Source organism: Equus przewalskii, chromosome 18 (genome assembly GCF_037783145.1).
Source record: "Equus przewalskii isolate Varuska chromosome 18, EquPr2, whole genome shotgun sequence".
Classification (NCBI taxonomy): Eukaryota; Metazoa; Chordata; class Mammalia; order Perissodactyla; family Equidae; genus Equus; species Equus przewalskii.
The window spans coordinates 14,428,404-14,446,851 of record NC_091848.1 but is presented as its reverse complement, the minus strand read 5'-3'; the positions used below and the strand labels follow the sequence as shown (position 1 = coordinate 14,446,851).

The window sequence follows — 18,448 nt, the reverse complement described above, 5'->3', positions numbered from 1 at the left end:
GTGTGGGATGCCTACCACAGCATGGCTTTTGCCAAGCTGTGCCGTGTCCACACCAGGGATCCCAACTGGTGAACCCCTGGCTGCCGAAACAGAACATGCACTTAACTGCTGTGCCACCAGGCCGGCCCCAAACTTAGAATTTCTTGAACTAACTCTGTAACATCTCAAATTATCTTTCTATTTTAGTTTTGGAAACTTTTGGAAAAGGAATTAACTGAAATTTAGAGAAATATACAATCAGTTGTCTATAGCATATAGATTTGATTACTCCCTCTTTAAATCTAAAACCTAATCAGCATTTTAAGAGAATCTTTCGTACAACCAAGAGTTGGAAAAGTTATTCTTCTGTGGAGTCAGGTTCTGTAACTCAGACTTTGTAAAGAGTAATGCATTCAACAAATCTAGTTGATGTAGTTATTATTGTCGTTAGTAGTAGTGTTAATGTCAATGTTTTGAGTTGTTTCTGTTCTAGACTAGTCATTTTTCTGGGAAACTGAGAAGAATGTGCATAATAATTATAAGAATTGTAATGATGGTAATAATGCAAAAATCATAGCTCCTGTTCCACGGCAGTCACCATGCAAGTACAATTGGGTCCATTGTCTCTCCTCTTTTGGATCTTTGTTCAAATATCTTTTCAGCAAGGCCTTCCTTGACACCCCTATTTAAAATTGCAACCCAGTTTTCCTTTGTTTTATTTTTCTCCAAAACTGTCATCAACATCTGACAGGCCATATATTTAACTTATTATGTATTTATTGTACTGGGTGGAAGTAGACAATGTAAATTCCATGAAGGCAGAGATTTGGGGGATTTTTGTGTGCTTTGATCATTGCTGATCATTAGTGCCTGGAAATGTCCCTGGCAGATAGTGAGCATTTAATAAATATTTATAGAATGAATGAGTAAAGAGTCTTGCTTAATTCTCATGTAAATCATCTAAGATAAATATTTTGATATTTTCCTCATAGATGAGGAAATTGAGGCCCAAGAAGTTAAGTAACCTGCACGAGGTCACATAGCCAGCTAGTTACATAGATTGAGTGGGGAATTGAGCCCAGGTTGAATCACCCCAAGGCCCCTATGTTTCTTTGGTCCAGTGTCAGACCAATATGGAATGATGCTATGTGACAGGGTTATGTCAACATCAACCACTTTCCATGCCCCAAGCTTATCCAGCTCTCTTCTTCTCTCTGCCTCCCTCTGTTCATTCATAGCTCATCTCCTCCTTGCCCCTACGCCAGATCTGAGACTTAAGAGAATGCATTCTTCTGCAGTCCCTTTGGAAGGGCTGGTCTCCTGAGTCATTTAGGCAGTTCGGATCCTATGAGCGGCGGCCTTAGAGTCACACAGAGCGATGCTGTGGCTGCCTCCTCGGTGACTTTGGCTCTAGACAGCTCTGGACAGCTGCCAGACCTCCCTCAATCCTTGGCCAGGCCTTCCAGATCCCTCAAGGGCCCTCACTTCTATTTTGTAATTCAAGAACTTTCAAGTAAATGATTGCATCATCTGGCCTGGGCAGCAGGCCAGAGGAAAGCAGGAGCTGTTTAAGCAGCTGAGCCCCATTATGGAGCAAGGCCCTACAGCTTGATGCTGGGGAATTAGCCTCAGGGCCCTTTACGGATTTCTCCAGCTCTTCGAAGCTCTGAGGAAAGGAGGAAAGTTGGACTTCCTGTACTGGACACCATGAAGATTCTCCACACAGGCCTGACTCTCCAGGGCTTCAATATAAGCAATTGGCAACATGCCTAAGCTCATCCTACACGCCCTTCTCCACCTGCCAGCATCTGTCTCAAATAAAACGGGGGTTCTTTTAAGTCTTGGCTTATCATAAAACACACTAGGATGGATAGGATGTTTCTAAGAAGATTTTTTAAAAAGAACTAAAACATAAAAGGGACTGCTTTCATTTTAACTTTCCATTGTGCCTAATCTATGCAGTAGCCTCCAGAAGTTTATCAACTGGGAGGCATCACCGTAGCAGCCTGGTACCATTACTCATGACCATGTGACCTCAGGCAGGTCATTTAACCTCATGTGCAAAATGAGGTTAGGAACCTTTCCTGTGCATCTTGACTGGGAGCTACTGGGAAGAGAAATCCTATCTTCTTTCCTTTGGGGCCCCATCACCCAGTACAAGGCCTAGAACATGCATGCTAAGTAAATATACTTTGAGTTGGGATAATGACTTCAGAGAGCTGTCACGAGAGTCAGTTTGGAAAGTTGAGATAAAAGGGCTTCAGATACTCTAAAGCACTGGACAAGTCTGGAGGATTAGTGCTCCAGCCCACTGAATGGAAAATTCTAACTCGCAAATTTGTTTCTCAGTGTGTGGAACTCATAGCACTTTGCTTTTCTTTTTTTTTTTTTAAAGATTTTTTTTTTTATTTTTTTCCTTTTTCTCCCCAAAGCCCCCTGGTACATAGTTGTATATTCTTCGTTGTGGGTCCTTCTAGTTGTGGCATGTGGACGCTGCCTCAGCATGGCTTGATGAGCAGTGCCATGTCCGTGCCCAGGCTTTGAACTGACGAAACACTGGGCCACCTGCAGCAGAGCACGGGAACTTAACCACTGGGCCACGCGGCCAGCTCCTCACAGCACTTTTCTTTGCAGAAATAATAAGCTAAGGTGGTTAGAACCCAGGCCAGCCAGCACGCAAAGAGCCAGAGAACCTATGTTTTCCTTGAGGTATAGCCAGCATCATATGATCACGATGCTTCTCTTGGAAAGTATATTCAGAGGTCTAACTTGGTAACATATTTCTTTTCATTCCCCACCTCTTTCTTCTTTCTTTTATTCCATAAATATCTATTGAATTCCTCTTATGTGCCAGTTACTATGTTAAATTCTGGTGATATAACAGTGTGAGTAATAGAGATATAATTCCTGGCTTCATGGGGCTTACAATCTAGATGAGAAAGCAATCCTTGAACAAGTAATGTTAAGTGTGATAAGTAATGTGAAGCAGAGGGGTAAGTAGTAATGGAGGCATCTAACAGGTAAGATCTCACCTAGTTTGAAGTGTCAGAAATGGTGTCTTAAAGAAAGTGATATTTGAATCGAGCTCCTAAGGATGAGCAGAACCTAGTTAGACAAAATGAGTTGGTCATAGAAGTCCAAAGTGGTGTAATAAGAAGGCTTGGGAGGAAGGGAAGGAGACAGAGCGTTAAGGGAGTGAAATATGAGAGAAGACAGACGGAGGGACTCACACTTCTGGGGATGACTAAGGGAAAGAAGAAATAGGGTGACTGGTGCTGAGAGTTTTCAGGAGCATGGTGGACCCTTGGTTCTCCTGGATTCCACTTTCTCCTGGCAGGGAGGCTGTCTGGAGACTGCTGCTCCTTATCCTCGGGGCCCACGGGGGTGGGTAGTGGTGCCATGGCTTTGCTTCAGCTGGGGCATGGCCTTGGGGAAAGTCATAATCTGAGGAAGCTGGTGGGCAAAGGTTGGTGGCAGCCCTGGTAATGGAATCACCTCACAGGAAGTGAGAGCCGGGAGTTGGAACGCCTCAGTTCCTGTCACTGGTGCTGGCTCAAGGTCCTGGGGAGAGGCCCAGCAACTGAGGTAAATAAAGGTCTCAAGGTGTAAAAACAGGCATTGGCTTCTACTCAGTAGCTTTTGCAACACTATGCTATTTTTATATATTAATTGCATAATAAGTTTAATAAGTTTGTTATATAAATGAAAAAGTTCACCTTATAGTGCATGGATGTATACTTATTTAGGTAATCTGGGAAGGTCTTATTTTGTGTTCATAAACTTATTTTCATAAACTTCAGTGCAATTTAGCTATAACATTGTACATTTTTACCTGTAGTTTATATAATAAAACACAACACTAGAACCTATAAGACATAAGGGAAGAGGAAGATTTAATTTTTTTTTTTTTAAAGATAAATGCGGGGCTGGCCCAGTGGCGCAGTGGTTAAGTTCGCACGTTCCACTTCGGTGGCCCGGGGTTCACCGGTTCAGATCCCGGGTGTGGACATGGCACCGCTTGGCAAAGCCATGCTGTGGTAGGTGTCCCACGTATAAAGTAGAGGAAGATGGGCACAGATGTTAGCTCAGGGCCAGTCTTCCTCAGCAAAAAGAGGAGGATTGGCAGATGTCAGCTCAGGGCTAATCATCCTCAAAAAAACCCCAAAAAAGATAAATGCAGGATAATAACAAAGTAGGCATGTTGGATATTGTTAAGTTCTGTTTAATTCTATAAATTCTGTTATTAAATTCTACAAGGTATATATGTTGCCTTTTGTGTGTGGCAAACTGTTTCAACTTGTATTTTGCTTTTAATTAAGTCTTTACTACACTCAAACTCTCCGTTTTATGTAAATGGAAACCCATTCCCATTCGACCAAACGTTAGGTGGAACGAAACTTTACAGAGCTGTACAGAAGAATGCTGCTAGAGAAGACAGAGAAGAAGCGGGAGCATTTATCCTAGTTTGCTGCTAACAGAGTTGTAAGCAATGGGATCTTTATGCCTCTGTTTTTTTCATCTGTAAAATCAGCTGAGTGCAAGCTGACAAAATCACAGCAGTTTTAGGAGGCATAATACAACGCGCATCTCGATAAATAGATGTTCAAATAAGATACTCTGAAAAACCCAGAGCACCGGTGACTAGCTGTGATTCCCTCCTGCTCCTTTTCCTGCTCTTCCTCCCAGTCGTGAGAGGAGAAATCCTCATGCATCTCTCCCACTGGGCAGCCCTGGAAGGTGGGCAGACCAGGTTCCTAAGGGTTCCCCTCCGAGAAAGGGAAGATCTTTCTCAAAACTTTCCTTCAACTCGGTCCAGGCCGACTTAGCAAACCTGAAGGCCAGCATCACAAATAATTTAATACCACAGAAAGATGGTACTGTGACTTCTTTTAAGAAGTAGTTGTTTTATTTTCTTCATTATTGTTAACTAATGAATCTCTCCTTTTCAGACATATATATGACTAATGTCTTCTTGGCTCTGTTGTCTACTAACAAAAAAATCAACTGGTTTCTCTCTCGTCATGTAGGTCTTTTAGAGTTTCCTAGGGGGGAAATTGGAGCTTTATAATCGAGCTTTTTTAAAAAAGTCTGTGCTGCAGCTACAGAACCCCCATGACTTCAAAGCACAGCGAGGTTGTGAAGCCTAGTTCCACCCACGCCTGAACCCTGCAGAGCTATGTTTAGCTTCTGAAATGACACAGAGAAAGGAGGCCAGAAGAACTCAGCACCAAGCCTGCTCGGGCTTCGGGCTTCTGTTGCCTCCTGAGGAGTGCTCTGGCTCTCTATTTACCGTTGAGCTTAAAGGCAAGGTTGGCATCTGAATGGGAGGAGGCAGTTTAGATAAACAAAGAGAGCCCTGGGAGCTCCCTGCTGTGTACATAGATATGTCTCAGAAAGTCTTATATTGTGAACCCTGTGAGAGAGAATTGCATCATTTGAATGGATCACAATTCTAGGCTTGGTCACTCCCAGGGTTTCGGTGAAGCATTCTGCCCTCTGTCGGTTCTCTTGAATGGTGTTCTTGTCCAGTCAGCCAAGGCTTTCGTAATCTCTGCTCTCCCTTGCTATCTCCAGGGGCCAATTTTGAGAATAGACACAGAAAAGAAGACCCTTCCTCAACCTTTATGCACAAGCCACTTCTTAAGAACAGAAAGGAAAACAATTATCCATTAGCAATTTTATTTTATGTTCTTATAGTGGGAAGGAAGCTCCCACCTGTTAGAGGGATAGATTATTCTTCTGGAGTTCTCTCCCTCTGATAGAGAGCAGAATGTGGATGTAATTACTGATTCGATTCAGATAACCCCTACTGAAGATGCGGCTTCTCTGAGACTGAGGAGAATATTAACCTTTTTATGTGCTCAAGATGAATCTATTGAGCTCTTCCTGGGAGATGGCGAAAAGGAAAAAAAAAAAAAAGGCCAAAAAAGGAATGAGGTTTTTTCTCTCTCCTGCTGAATCTAATAGGAGTATTCTTTCATTTCAGAATGTCACATGTACCTTTCACCTAACTGGCAGCACAAGAAGAGAACTCAGTGTCCTTGCCCACAGCAGAAGACTGGACACTGGTTTCCCGGTTAGGTTATTTGGAGGGTGAATGTGCATTACGACGCTCTTAAAACACTAGCGTCATTCAGGGCTTCAACTTCCATAGGCTTGGAGCAACTTGCACTTCCCCTCAACCCTAGGCTTGTGTGTGACATCCGCCTTTGACTTAAGGGGCAATTTGTCAGTCCTTCTGAGCATTGCTCCATCTCTCTGGTCACCGTTAATAAAGTAGGTAATAAAGTAAGTAATGAATCATAGAAATGGTGCTGCTTATTTCAGGCGGGTATTCAGCAAACTCTTTAGTATATCATTATGACCTTTTGTCTATTTCTAGAGGAAGTTGAGGTATCTGTGTTATGACCTCTTGTGAGACAGACTTTGAGGGCTCCGAGGAAAGAGGGTCACTTTGGGCTGGCTCTTAGAAGGTTTTGTGGAAGAGGTGGCACTTGAGATGAGGCTTCAGGGATGGGAACATTTGATGAGGAATTGCTGGGGAAGGGCGTGGGGGGTGGAAAAAGGGGCCAATGCGTTGGGAACGGGAACGGGGAGATGTGTTCAAAGGAGAGTGACAATATGGCTGGACTCGGTGCTGTTTCTGAACCCTGGCTGCAGGTTAGAATTACTTGGGGGAATTTTTCTTCAAATGTAAGTAGGCTGGGCCCCACCCACATCAAATGAATTGGCGTGTTTTATAAAGGGACTCAAACCTCAGTGTTTTTGTAAAGCTCCCAAGATTATCCTAAGGTGCATATAGAGTTGAAAACTCTGAGCTATGCATAGAATATAGGAAGTGGAGTGCTTGGCGAGATGAGTAGGTGAGTTAGGAACAATTTTTTTATGTTTTTAAAGTCTTATGATTTATTACTTTCCCCACCACCGATAGTATTATACGACATATATTTTATATGTAAAAGGTATGAAATAAATATTTCAAATTTTGTTTGGAAAGAAGAAAAGTATGTTGTTTAAGGTGTACCATGTGCCAGGCACTGTGCCAGGTGGTTTGTTTAGAGTATATTGCAAAACCGTTGAAATCATGACAGACATTCTGGGATGTCAGAAATCTACAGTTTTGAGAATTTACTGCTTTGGTGAGATAATGAGAACACAAATACCTATTCAAAAGGCTGTGGGCTTTGAAGATTGAGAATATTTTTAAAGGAAGAGGGGATATGTGGGTCTTGAAGTCAGATCACAGCTTTGCCACGTCCTGGCTGCCGTGGACAAGTTACACATCCTCCTTGGGCCTCGCGCTCTCGTCCTTAAGCCCACAGGTTTGCTCCTATATTTAAGTGAGACACACCTGGCGAGGTGCCTTGCCTAGCAGGAATAAGATAATTTTTCTAGAGTGTACACATTTGTTAAATTGATTAAACCTCATTCCTGAGTTTCCACCACATTTTGTTCTTCTGGTAGGAGGGGTGCACAGTAATAGATCGGCAGAAGCTGGCACTGCAGAGTCATTTATCTTTGCAGTGAGTTGGCAAATTGAGACGATATTTGCTGCAAATTCATCAGATGTTTTAACTCAAGATCCAGAATTTTAAAATTAAAAAAAAAAAAGGCAGTACTTTGCAGGGACATAGCTTTGAACGAAAGCAGCAGATAAATATATTTATGCATGCTTTCTTTGGCCATACCACTCAAATTTTCTCCCGTCTCTGTTTTCTGTGTCTAGAAAGACATTACAGAACTTTGGCTGTACTTCTCAGGTCAGTTTCAAGCTACCGAAGGCTCATCTTAGGCTAGGTGACCTCAGAAATATCTAGTTTCACTATATTCTCCTGTCTATGAAAACAGTGTCCCTTCTTATTGAATAACAGTAGAGAATGTTTCCAGCTTGAACCAAGGTAAGGGGAGGGGTTAGAAGATAGATCTTTAAGGGCACCCGAAAGACTTTTGCATCATCACCTGTTTTTAAGTATATTTACTCTGTTATCTGAGCCAGTTATTAATCGACTGGTAAGATTTGAGGCAATAGTGTGTTCTTTTAGATTACCAATTTATCTTGATTCAAAGTCACTAAGACCTTTTATGAAACATCAGAAAATTTAATCCATGGATGTGTTCTAGTAGAATATGTTCTGACCTCTGGGTCACCAAGAGAACAGTTTATCATGATATGTGGAATCCTGCTGAGACAAATAGCCTTTATTTTCAAAACTTGAGTCATGAAGGGCTTTGTTTTTATTTCGTTGAAAGAATTCAGAGATCGTAATACTGAAGTTAAAAAACTGAGACCTCACCCTGGAATTGGGGGTAAATAGAATCATGTGAGATATCTCCACCTAGTGGACAAAATGGTGTAATCCTACTCCTTTCTGCCTTTATTAACGCCTGGACAAGTGTAACAGCAGCTTTAAGACGTAATGAAACCAACTAGAGCAGAAACATTTTGGATGATTAGTTGATCACCACAGAAGGAAAAATAAGAAATAAATTATAAAATTTATTTTATCTGTTATAAGGCAACCACTAAGGGAATTTCTTATTGAATTTAGAGTTTTAAAATGTAGTAATTCTTGAATGACCAGATCTGCATTCACTACTTATCTAGGTATTTCACAAATATTTGTCCATTTTATTGTATTTACATTTAATGTCAATACATTTAGTTAATTATCTGGATTTTAGATGGGGGAAATTAATGGCCTTATATAAAGTAGCTTCGAAAAAAATTAATGTGCTAATTATAAAATGGAAATTAAAGACCTGAGTCTTAACTATTATTAGATTTTAATTAAGTAATTAGTTTCTGTCCCACCTTGTATTGATCTGCATTTAACTTCTTTTACAAATCAAGTAACTCTTCTGTGCCTCACTTTCTTCATTTGTAAAATGAAGGTATGTTAATACTCAAAAAAAAAGTTTACTGAATGGATGATTATGTGCCCAGCACGTTGATAGATACACACAGTGATGACTAAAACACGGTCTGTGATACCAGAGAACACACTCGTTCAAGGAAATACAGAAAGAAATCATTTTTGCATGAGGCAATATGAACAACAATATACCCCAGCACATAGAAGTACCAAGGGGGGCTGGCCTCATGGCTGAGTGGTTAAGTTTGCGCGCTCTGCTTCAATGGCCCAGGGTTTGCCAGTTTGGATCCTGAGTGTAGACCTACACCACTCATCAGGCCATGCTGTGGCAGCATCCCACATAGAAGAACTAGAATGACCTACAACTAGAATATACAACTGTGTCCTGGGGCTTTAGGGAGGAAAAAAAAAAGGAAGATTGGCAACAGATGTTAACTCAGGGCCAATCTTCATCACCAACAAGAAGCTTAAAAAAAAAAAAGTACCACCAAGGAATGGTAGCCAACTCAGCCCCAGAAGCAAAGAATGCCACCTGGAGGAGGCCAAACTCTCGAGCAAGGCTTAAAGGATGAGTGAGAATTAATAAGCAAGGAAGGAGCATGGAGCCTGAGAGGGTGCTCCAAGCTGAGACTACCAATATGGATTTGTAAGATGATGTGGTTGAGACGTTTGACAAAACCAGGGTTCTTTGGAACTCTTAAATGATTATGAATCCTACTAAGTGTGCAGAATAGGATCCCAAAGGGACTCTGATCATACACAGTGGGGCAGTAGAAAAAGCCCCAGCAGTGTCCCAGAGGGCCTGCCCTGGGCCGTCTGGCAGACTTGGCTTCCCTTTTGTTGGTTGACGAGTAGCCTCCAGTCAGTGAGTGCGTTGCTTGGGTTTAATGTCCGGCTGGCATGACCTCTTCGGTGGAGTACAGTTTTACTATATGTATCAAGTAAATCATGAAGAATGCCATAAGGACTCATTAAACCAACAAACGGGTTAATTTTAATTAAGACCAACAAAGGGGTTAATGCTGCCGAGTCACCTTTTAACCCAGAGGAGTTGTGAATGGAACACTGACTTCCAGAAATGAAATTCCAAAATCTATTGTGTTTCTTAATAATCAACATCTGCGTTTCACTTTGAAGTTTCGTTTTTGCTTTAGTGGTGGTGGTAGGGGGAGTGTTTGGTTTGGTTTGTTGTTTCGTTTGGTGGCTTATAGTTAAAAAAAAAAAAAGGTTATTGCCGATACAAAATCATTACATTTTTAAACTATTTGATTTGCCAGAAAATGAATGTTTTATTTTTATATTAATTCCTTACCTGTTTGTGTCTAGTGTCAAAAGAACCAGTTTCCTCTTAAACTTTAAATGGCCTGTAAAGACTTGGCGAAGTCCTTCAATGAATACAACTTTTGTCTTCACAGATACAGGCTAGTTCCAAAGGTTTATTTTCCTGCACAAATTAACGATGTTGTACGCGCCACGAAGTACTTCCTGCAGCCAGAGGTCTTACACAAGTATTCGGTTGACCCAGACAGAATTGGCATTTCTGGTGACAGTGCTGGTGGGAATCTCGCCGCTGCGCTGGGCCAACAGGTAACAGGCTGCCCTGAGGTGCTGGTGTAGGAGGGCACGTGATAATATCCAACAGACCAGTATATTCTCTACTGTGCATGGCAAAGGCTTAGCCAGGTGGGCTTGTCACTAGGGGGCCAAGTTATTCAGATGACCACACTTAGAGAGCTCTCAGAGATCTTTCTGAAGTAGGAAGAGGGGTCATTGAAAGAAGTGTCATTTCTGAGTCCTTGTAAAGGCCCTGATTTCAATTAATGTGAAAGGAAGGGCTAACATTTTAGAGGGCTCCCTTGCTCTCAGGAATATACATGAAAATTAAGTATCCCCCTCTGCTTTTCCATGTTGGACTTGCAAAACAGGGTATTTTTGCTTAAATTCCAATCGCTAAGATTGTTTCCTTAGAATTTTGAGCCAAATTAAAAAGTGTTTCCCTCAATTTGTTTTAATATAAAAAAATTAAATGGTTCAGGTACATTAAATGTCATAACACAAGTTAATCTGAGCTTACCTGGTTACTTCTTTGAAAACGGTATCTCTCTCTAATAGCAGCCAACATTTAGGGTGGCTGTGTAAACTTAAAGATAAGTACATTTCCTTCCTCTTATGGATTAAATAACTTAAGAAGAGCATCTCTGTCTTCTCACCTCCACATTTCCTTGGGTACCCTCAAATAGCATCTGCCTTTTTATTTGTGGTGTACCTTGGTTTTTTTCTCCCTTGCTATGTTTAAAGAACTTGGTTCTCCAATTGGCCTTGGCAGATTTGCTATCCCTGTGTCCACATGTGGTAAGAAGGAGGTCCTGGTGCAGTGGGGAGAGCATCATAGGCTTTCAAACCAGACAGAACTGGGAGAGAATCCAATTCCCCTCTTTGAGAAATATTTGGGCAAGCTCCTTCACCTCCCTGAGCCTCAGGAGAAAGAGGATAATGCCATCCGATTGCCAGGACTTAGTGAGATGATGTAATTCTTGGCACATATTAATAGTACTATTAACTGATTATTTCCTCATGTTTTTACAGAGCAGTTACATCTTCCCAGTAGGGTTCTAAAGTCCCGTGTGAAACAAAATTGTATGGCTAAAGTGACCTTGAAGATGGTTTAGTTGCCTATGAAACACAGTGACTGAGTTAGCTGCCTTTTGGATGTTACACGAAAAAATACATCGTCTTAGACACTAGACTTACAAAATGAGGCAATGTATCCACATTTCAGGGAGGCCTGGGAGAATTGAGGTCTGCTGAGCTGGGGGATTCACTCAAATTTCCATGTCAACCACCCTGGGGCGTGTGCTCGTTAAGTAGAAAGGAGGGTGCATCGTCAGCACTCTTTAAATCCTCACGCATTCTCCCAGCATGAAGACTAAATGCTCATCAGAGGAGGTACCCTGAGGTCCTACTAAAATGACTCTGGAGTCCTATCATCTGCTCATTTAGCTTTTCCTACTCCTCTCCTCTGGAAGAGTCAGACTCGTTTTTTTCTCCCAAGTAAGCCATTGCCTTTTGGGGACTTGCAGGCAGTGCAAAACTAAATAAGACTCATGCATTCTCCATCCATAGCACCCATCAGAGTGCGCTAAGTGCCAAAAGATAAATACAAGTATTAATGGGGGTTTAAAGACCTGAGAGATCACGTACCTTTGAAGTGTTCCCTCAAAACGATGAGTTGCAAACATCATCCCTTTTTCAGTAAATAGCTAGCAGCTCGATAGGGTGGCAGCGGCGGTGGGGATAGAGAATTAATTTTTTTTTTTTTTAAAGATTTTATTTTTCCTTTTTCTCCCCAAAGCCCCCCGGTACATAGTTATATATTCTTCATTGTGGGTCCTTCTAGTTGTGGCATGTGTGGTGCTGCCTCAGCGTGGTTTGATGAGCAGTGCCATGTCCGCGCCCAGGATTCGAACCGACGAAACACTGGGCCGCCTGCAGCGGAGCACGCGAACTTAACCACTCGGCCACGGGGCCAGCCCCGAGAATTAATTATTTTTTAAACTACGTTACTTAATACCAATACCTGGCAGAAATTTAACCCTTATACTCCTTTGATTCAAAGTAACACATTCAACTACTTTATAAGGTGTCGTTTCTGTAAAAAGAGCCATGCAAAATGAAATAATGTTTGCTGCTTCTTCTCCAGATTAGTCAAGATGCCAACCTGAAAAACAAGCTCAAAGTGCAAGCTTTAATCTATCCAGTTCTCCAAGCTTTAGATTTTAACACACCCTCTTATCAGCAAAATGTGAACAGCCCGATCCTGCCCCGGTACGTCATGGTGAAGTACTGGGTGGACTACTTAAAAGGCAACTATGACTTCGTCGAGGCCATGACCGTTAACAATCACACTTCCCTGGATGTAGAAGAGGCTGTCGCCCTCAGGGCCCGTCTCAACTGGACAGCCCTCCTGCCCCCATCTGTCACAAAGAACTACAAGCCTGTCGTCCAGACCGCCGGCAACGCCAGGATCATCCAGGAGATCCCTGAGCTGCTCGACGCCCGTTCTGCCCCGCTCATCGCAGACCAGGAAGTCCTGCAGCAGCTCCCAAAGACTTACATCCTGACGTGTGAGCACGATGTCCTAAGAGACGATGGGCTCATGTATGCAAAGCGTTTGGAGAGTGCAGGTGTGGAGGTGACCCTCGATCACTTCGAGGATGGCTTCCACGGGTGCATGATTTTCACCAGCTGGCCCACCAACTTCTCAGTGGGGATCCGGACTAGGAATAGTTACATCAAGTGGCTGGATCAAAACCTGTAAAGGAGTGAAGTTTCTAGAATGCTTGAGCCCCTCTTGACCCTCCTGCACCTGCTTTGGAAAGACATGCACTTTTTAGTCGACTTATTTCCTCTTGTTACTTGTGAGTTATAGAATCTCTATTCCCTGCAGATTTATGTTAATTTAATTATTTTAAATGCATTTGACTAATCTAAGTGCAAAAGCATCTGAAATCTGGTTCTTAAAGTGGACCAGTCTCTGTCTTCTTGTTGTTTTAGCCAAACTGCTACTAATACCCACAGCTGCAGAAAGCAGGACTAGGAGCTGGAAATAGCTCTGGGTCCTGCCTTCGTCAAGAAGTTCTTTTTAGAAGAAATTTTTCCAGCTGTGGATGATAGAGTGACCTTGAATGAGTTAAGAAAATGTAGGCTCTTCTTCAACTTGCTAGAGTTTGCTTTGAGTTCAGAGCAGTGTTAAATGTGTGCACTTTAAGGTCAGTGCTGGGTACCACGTGCCCTCCGTTCTTCATGAATGGATGGTTTTGTTTCCTGTGGGAGTTTCGGCAATGGCTTTCTAGCAAGGACAGGTTTCTCAAATGACTTTCTTCCTTTATAGTGTTAATTTTATGAGATAGCTATCTATAAGTCCAGCTGGATTATGATGATACTTGAAAGTTACTTTCTACCACTATTATTGGAAAATAGGAGGTTTGCATGCACTGAATATATGTACATTGTTACATTTTTTGGTTATACCATCTCCTTGGGAGAGATCTTTTGGGAGCAAAGTTATTTAGATTTAGAATAAATTTTCCATTACAGAACAAGTAAAAACAAATGAACCAAACTACTGTTTTCATAATGAATACTTCTCACATAAATTACCAAGAGCAGTGTGTATATATTTGGCAGGGTCAGAAAAGAAGATCCATTTAATATTAGTTTAAACTTATGAAAAATACCTTTAGAGGGTCTAGTTTATTCTTGAAAACAACTTTTTCACTTACACGGCTTTAAAGTGGGGCTATTTTGGTATATATAATGTATTGTTTATTTTTTTAAGTTATTTAATGTTAAAATATGTAGCTAGACTTAAGTTTTTCAGGATAATGTTGGTAAAGAATATTAGAAATAATGATATTTTTAAAAAACTATCTTAGAGTTTAAAATCTACCTTGGGATTATATCCACATATAATTTATGAAAAGAGGTAAAATAGCTATTAATACTACTATACATTAGGTTTAAATGTTTTGATGTTTATATGCGTATGCAAATTAAAATAACTGGAAACTATGACGACACCTAGTAAAGTCACCTAAGTTTATAGTTACAGCTCAGACAAGACACACGTGCTCATCTCTGCTCTCTCTGTTTGGAGGAGCACTGGCTCCTATTCTTCTGGGTGAAGGACAGACATTGGCGCCAGCTGCCTACGTCTCTCATTAACTCCTTCCAGCCAGGTCTAGAAGTTACAACAGCCCAAGCTTATCTTCATGTAAAGGCTTCACTGCCAGTGGGAACGTCTTCAGCACAGCAAGAAACTGCACTTCTGACTAAGTTGAGTCGCTCTGCCCTCCTTCCTGCCACTCTTACTTCTGCCCCCATCCACGCAGGGACTGCAGAGAGCGGCAGTAATGATACAATGACATCGTCCATGGAGAGAAAGTAGAACCTTTTCACTCATTTGAAAGATGAAATATTTTTGGCATTGAAATAACAAATGAAAATTTGCACACTTACTTTTCATTTATTGTGTAAGCATTTAATGTACAAAAAAGAAGTAAATGCAACATTGTGTGTGTGTGCCTGTGTGTATATAAAAATAATCATACAAACTAATGTGCTAATGGACTCAGGCAAGTCATTTATCATCTCTGAGCCTCTTTTCCTTTTCCTCTAAAATCAGAGAATTGAATTATTTGATCTCTGAGGTCTCTTCCAATGATAAATTCCAACCATTTTGTCAGACTAGCAAATTGTATTGGCCTCTTCTCTTTTTGTAGGTCATTATTCTATATACAGAGACTCATGCATCATCAAAAAATTTTTTTTCTGTAAATCTAGGATTTTAGTTCTTACTCTATAGTAGCTACCCTTCTCATTTAATACTACTCTTTTTGACACCTTTTGAAGGGACCAATGTTTGGATCTTATTTTGGTTATCTACATCTAAGAAAGCAAAGAAAACGTAATACACACACAGAGTTCCTTAAAATGATGTTTTCTCAGAATTGCAAGGCAAATCCTATGGTAATTGCAGACAATGAATGATTCCGGATCTCTAAAGGGCTTTCTCAGGTGAGAAGGAAGTGAAAGAAAAAAGAGGACAACCACTGTTTCTGATGAAATACTTGAGTTTCATTAAAGCTTTTATATATTCGAATAATTCGTCTAACAACTTGCACTGTATCCCACCTCAGACCTTGCTTTAAGGTCTTCCTTGAAATTTTCCTTGGAATAATAAAAATTGCAAATCATGATACACAATAACCACTAGACACAAGAGAGGCTAACCCAACCCGAGCTCTGAGCTCTAAGAACTCCTTTGGGAAGTCTGCAGAGTTTATGTTGAAGACATTTTGGTTCGGGTGAGTTCATTTTCTTTAGTTTTTGTTTTTATAAAAAAGAAAACCTTATGCTCTGCAGATTGGTTTTTTTTTTTTAGTGTTATGGCTTTGCTTTGTTTTCGTATTTTATGAAAAAGTTGATAGTCTTTTTGTAATATCATTGTGGAATATGAACATAAATATATGAAGAAAAAATATTGAAGTGCTGCAAAATATAGTGACGTGTAAATGTTTTATCATCTATTTGTGAAAAATTTAAGACAACTGTATAATTATCTCGGTGGATATAATATTTTATGCATGCCATTTTAACCTTTGACCTTTTGCTTATTTCCCACTGCAAAGGGGAAGGCAGATTTTATGAAGGATTTTAGTAGCAAATCTATTTTGTAAAACGAAAATCCAGTGTGGAGGCAGGAAAGTATGTATCTGTTTTGACTCGTGTTTGGAAATAAAATGGCTCCATCTGGGAATGTGCGTCATCTCATTTTCTGGCTCCCATCTCTCTCTTTCCCTCTATATCCTAGATCCCTAGCCACAGTTCCCCCCAAATCTTCTGCCCCTTGGAGTACTCCAGCTGCCTTTCAATCCCCGAGAGCTGGTTCAGTGGCCTCCTTGAGTACATGCATTTCATGTCTCGATACAGCATGTGCTGCTCAAATTGGGGAAACCTACCTTGGACTGGCGAGAAGATTCTTAAAGCCAGGCAGGCCCTGAGATTATTTTGGGACTTTTCAATACACTTATTAAGAAGGGATGATCACAGCGCAAATGAATTTGGATTTGAACTGGTTCAGCCAAAGTATCAATTCCACCGGAGGTAAGTTCTCAAATTGACTCCATCATTACGAGCAAATCTGGTAATTTCACGCTTAAGTTTATTACGCTTAGTTTGTATCAGTATCATAGGAATTTACAAAACTTTGTTTTTCCAAATGAATTGTTTGTATTAGTTCTAAATGGTCACATACAGGCTTGTATATTAGATTTTCCTCTTTGATTATAGTTACTTTCATCTTCTCCAACAAGACCTCTAGTCTATGGCTATATTTTGCTGGAGGGATCTACTTACAGTTTCAACAACTGTCCTTTGGGGCATTTAAAATGTACTCTGTTTGAATATTGTTTTTCTTGCAATTTTCATTCTTTTTTTTATTGCTCATTTTTTTTTAAATAGCATCTCATTTTCCAGCGGAGCCCCTATTTAAATATCTAGAGGATGTGGATATCAGTACCACACTCCCCAAATCTCAGAGATTGGAAATGTGGATATGATTCCTAGTAGGGATATGTGCATTGCTCAGCCCTGTCACTCAGCACCAGCATTTTGTATCACTAGAGAGAGAGGCTTGTGACATTTGGTATCTTGTTTAGAAGGCTCCTCCCCCAGATTTCCCCACAACTGGTTCAGTGTTGACGGTTCAGATTGAGAGCTCCACCTTCTCAGACAGACTCCAACTAGCCCCCAACCCTTCCAATCCCCACCCCTCTCTCCAGCCCCAGGCCCCCTCCCTCTGATTGCTAGGCTTATCATCGCCGCTTTCCATCTCACTTCTCTGTCTGCAATTCTTATTCATTATTTGATTATGTGCTTGTTTTCTGTTTTCCTCATACTTAAATGTAAACTCCATGAGGTGGGGACTTGGTCTTTTCCATTCCTGTTTCCTAGGCATTTAGAACAGAGCACATAGTGGACTTTCAAAATGTGTTTTTAAATACATAAATCCTTAGTGAGAAAAATGGAGCTCATAGGAATGAGGGTATTATTATTTTTGTTTTATTTTTTTAAGTATGCTTTTTTTTTTGGCGAGGAAGATTGGCCCTGAGCTAACATCTGTTGCCAATCTTCCTCTTTTTTTATTTTTCTCCCCAAAGTCCCAGTACGTAGTTGTGTATCCTAGCTGTAGGTCATTCTAGTTCTAGGTGGGGTGCCACCACAGCATGGCTTGATGAATCGTGTGTATGTCTGTGCCCAGGATCTGAACTGGTGAACCCTGGACCAATGAAGCAGAGCATGGAAACTTAACCACTCTGCCACAGGGCCGGACCCTAGGGTATTATTTCCCATGTATTTCTCCTAGAAGTAAATTAAGGTTATGTCAAATATAAAAAAAAATCACTTAAGACTAAAATTACTTACTGTCCTAAAAGCTGAATATATCTAAGCAAAATTAAATAATTCAAAGTAATTTCATTCCTGTTTTTAACTAACAAATTTTAAAGCAAAAAATGTTTTTGAGAGAATGGATGAAAAGAAGATTTTTTCTTTCTCCCACAATTCAAGTCCTTCCTGCACTTTTCTTAACAGATACTGAGGTTTTTGCTGTGTTAAATAAACCGTTGCAAAATGCCCTAAGAGAATGATCTACATAACACCTTCCACAAGTGTTGCATGGAAGTCAACTTAAGAATTTGAGAAATTTCAACAAATTTCTACTACTTTTAGGATGGCCTCTTCCCTTCTTTCTGTTCTCATTATTTTTAAATAGGGAATCAAATTCTATGTTTTCTATTCCAGTTAAATTCATGAAATAAATAATAATTTGCTTGGCCGCAGATGAAATTTAAGTATTCTGCTTTAAAATGAATGGTTTACTAAACTAAGTAGTAACATCATCCCTGCTGACTTCGTTTCTGCCGCTCTCATCAAATGAAGTTCTCTGCCTTCTATACAAAGCCAGGACCTCAATTTGCATCCTTAATCCAGTTCATAATTGTCTCCTCCACGGATGTGCTGAGTTGTCTCCCCTT

At 40.7% G+C, this 18,448-nt stretch overlaps 1 protein-coding gene across 1 annotated transcript in view; it reads left to right on the top strand.

Annotated features, from left to right (window-relative positions):
- The window catches only part of NCEH1 (neutral cholesterol ester hydrolase 1), a 55,571-nt gene extending 39,401 nt beyond the window's left edge, over window positions 1-16,170 (top strand). Inside the window, exons 4-5 of the mRNA XM_070583168.1 lie at window positions 10,268-10,439; window positions 12,553-16,170. Coding sequence (XP_070439269.1) covers window positions 10,268-10,439; window positions 12,553-13,170 — 790 coding nt within the window. The 3' untranslated portion in view covers window positions 13,171-16,170. The remainder of the gene's footprint in view (window positions 1-10,267; window positions 10,440-12,552) is intronic.
- The last annotated feature ends 2,278 nt before the right edge of the window (window positions 16,171-18,448 follow it).